Here is a 2,506-nt window from a genome sequence, read left to right as displayed (position 1 = left end):
AGAGAAAGGACACGGAGGTCCCAGCGTGCGCAGTGGCTGCTGGTGGGTCTAACAGTGCACACATCTAAAGCTCAGTCCGCTCCACTGGGGTCCCCCCATCTCTCCTGCATCAGAGCTGCCAGCTTTGGTTCAGCTGAGCCCAGGCTCTGGGAGGAGGGAACCCAGCAGTAATCACTGACCCCACCACCATTAGGGTAGGATAACCCGTGTCTGGGGCCAGGTCCTAAACCTCACCATGACCAATTGAAGGAGGAAAAGAGGAGGTCAGGCAAAGCAGGGAGCATCTGCTGCTGCACCTCCCGCTTCCTTCCCCTTTTACACCCTTTTGAAGGTGCCTGGGCTCTGCCGCACCCCAACCAGGTGACTGGTCCTACCCAGGCCACCTAAACATCACTGTGCACCTCTCCCTTCTATTGCTGAGTGTAAAGAAAAGTCCTCTGGGGTGGGTTGGTGGCTGCTGCCTGCCACGAGAAGCACTGCAGCACCGTTTGGTCCTTGTGTCCCTGTCCCAGCGTGGACACAGACGCCAACAGCCATCCCATGGGACAAAGAAAGTGCTGGTTTGTGACCTGTTCTTGCACGGCCCTGATTGAGCAGCGTCTACTGGATCACACAGGAGAGATTGTCTCCGAAACAACAGGGGCAAGAAGAGGAGGCGACAGGTTTCGGAGGGATGAGATCCAGATCCTCATCATCGGGGACCTCGTCGAGGTGGTACCCATCCTGCAGCAGCTGCCGGCTCAGGTCCTGGTTCACCTGCTGGGGGGGACACGGAGGAGGTTCAAATTAGTCCTGGTTTGGTTCAAGTTTAAGGCTTGCAAAGGGAAGGGCTGCGAGCAAGAAGGGCATCGCTTCCTGTCTCCAGTGCCTTTCTATGGGGAGAAGCAGCACAAACAGAGAAGGAGAAAGCAAAAGAGCAGAGAGCTTCTCCTGGGGGGCAGCACCCCAACACACACCCCTCCACAGAGCCTCAAGGTGTTGGGGAGCAAGGGAGCCACATCAGCCAGAGCCCCGCACTTGCCTCAGCGGAGGAGTAGCCTGAGGAACATCTGGATCCTGGCTCCTCGTCACTAAGGGAAGAAGGACACGGTAAGAGCCAGCCGGGAAGCAGCATCTTTGTGTGGGATGCACACAAGGGAATCTCAGGGGGGATGGAGGAGAAGACAGTTCTGAGCCAAATCCCAAAATCCCAGGATATTGCCCCAATCCGCACCTATCCGAATCGAGGGAGAGCAGGTTCTCATCCGCCGTCTGGCTCAGCGCCGTGTAGCCCTTGTTAAACTTGACTGACCTGCGGGGAAGCAAAGAGCCGGCCCATGACAGGCATTTTGGTGTGGGAACCCAGCCCTGGAGCTGATGGATTGAGGAGCCAAGGCAGGGATCCCGGTCCTGACCCTTCCTTCCCAACCAAGGCCACCCACTGTGAATAAACCCTAGCAAAGCTCTAGGCTTAGCTCCACACCAAACCATCCCCAAAACAAGGAGGAGGAGGAGCGTGCCCCCTGCTAGAGCAGCTCCTGTTGCTGTATCAGATGCTTGCTGGCCACAGCAGAGCCAGCAGAGAAGCTCCTCATCTCCTTTTGGGGTATCCCAGTCTCCCCGAGGAATGCAGAGAAGCAGAAACAGGCTCAAACCTTTTTGGTGCTGGTTTCGGGTTTGGCGCGGGTGCCCCCAGCAGCCCCTGCCTCCGCAGCGCCGCCTTCGCCAGCTCGCGCTGCCGCTCTGCAACACAGGGCAGAGCTGAAACACCTCAGCGCTCCCCGAGGGTCGTGCTTTGAGCCCACCAAGGAATAAACAAGGCTTTGAGAGGTGCAAGCAACTGCCCAAACCCCAGCAGAGCCCCTGGAGCATCACTTACTGAGCTTGGCGTGGATGGAGGGGGGTTTGCTCACGATGTACGGTCCCTTCTTCTCCACCGCATCCGCCGCCTTGCTCAGCCTCTTGTTTTCAGCCCACAGCAGCTACCAAAGTAGGGAACGACACACGATCAGTAGCACCTCTCTATGGGGATGAAGTAACACAGAGTCATCTCATCTGGTCATTCCTGGGAATTTCCACCCCAGCTCCAACTCCCCAGCCCTGTGCCATGCCCAGGGAAGCGAGAGGACAAGGAATAAACAGATCTATTAGAGGAGGAAGGGATTATTTGGGAACAGCAATGCTAAATTAAAAGCACACGTGGCGGCCAGCAGTTCCTTTGCAAGCCCAACTCCAATAATACCCTGGAGAAGAAGGGATGGAGAAGATTTAATGCGCAGGTTCATCAAATAGAATATAGGGATCGTTGGTTGTAGTTTCTCTGCAGGTTTTGAGCCTTTCAAGCTTCTCTTCACGCAGAATTAGAGGGAGCAGTTAAGGAAGCACCAAGGCAGAGGGCCTGCGGCAGGGATGGGACTGCACAGCCGGGATTAGCGTGTGCCTGAAGCTGGAATTAGCAGGGCATGGGAATAACCCTGCACACAGGGAGCTGTGGGATTAACCAGGCAGGCGGCAAACTGCTGCCCGC

The 2,506-nt window shown here is 56.5% G+C and overlaps 1 protein-coding gene across 1 annotated transcript; it reads right to left on the bottom strand.

The window, feature by feature from the left end:
* Window positions 1-600: 600 nt before the first annotated feature.
* Window positions 601-1,961, bottom strand: FAM219B (family with sequence similarity 219, member B; the record flags this gene model as incomplete). Its single annotated transcript, XM_010010075.1, has 5 exons — window positions 601-759; window positions 1,022-1,070; window positions 1,214-1,291; window positions 1,635-1,722; window positions 1,859-1,961. Coding segments are annotated over 5 exons (477 nt in total), but the record flags the coding sequence as incomplete, so codon positions are not given.
* Window positions 1,962-2,506: the final 545 nt, after the last annotated feature.

This window comes from Nestor notabilis, unplaced genomic scaffold (genome assembly GCF_000696875.1).
Source record: "Nestor notabilis isolate BGI_N333 unplaced genomic scaffold, ASM69687v1 scaffold25472, whole genome shotgun sequence".
Lineage (NCBI taxonomy): Eukaryota > Metazoa > Chordata > Aves > Psittaciformes > Psittacidae > Nestor > Nestor notabilis.
The sequence above is the reverse complement of the archived record's forward strand: the minus strand, read 5'-3'. Positions and strand labels throughout refer to the sequence as shown.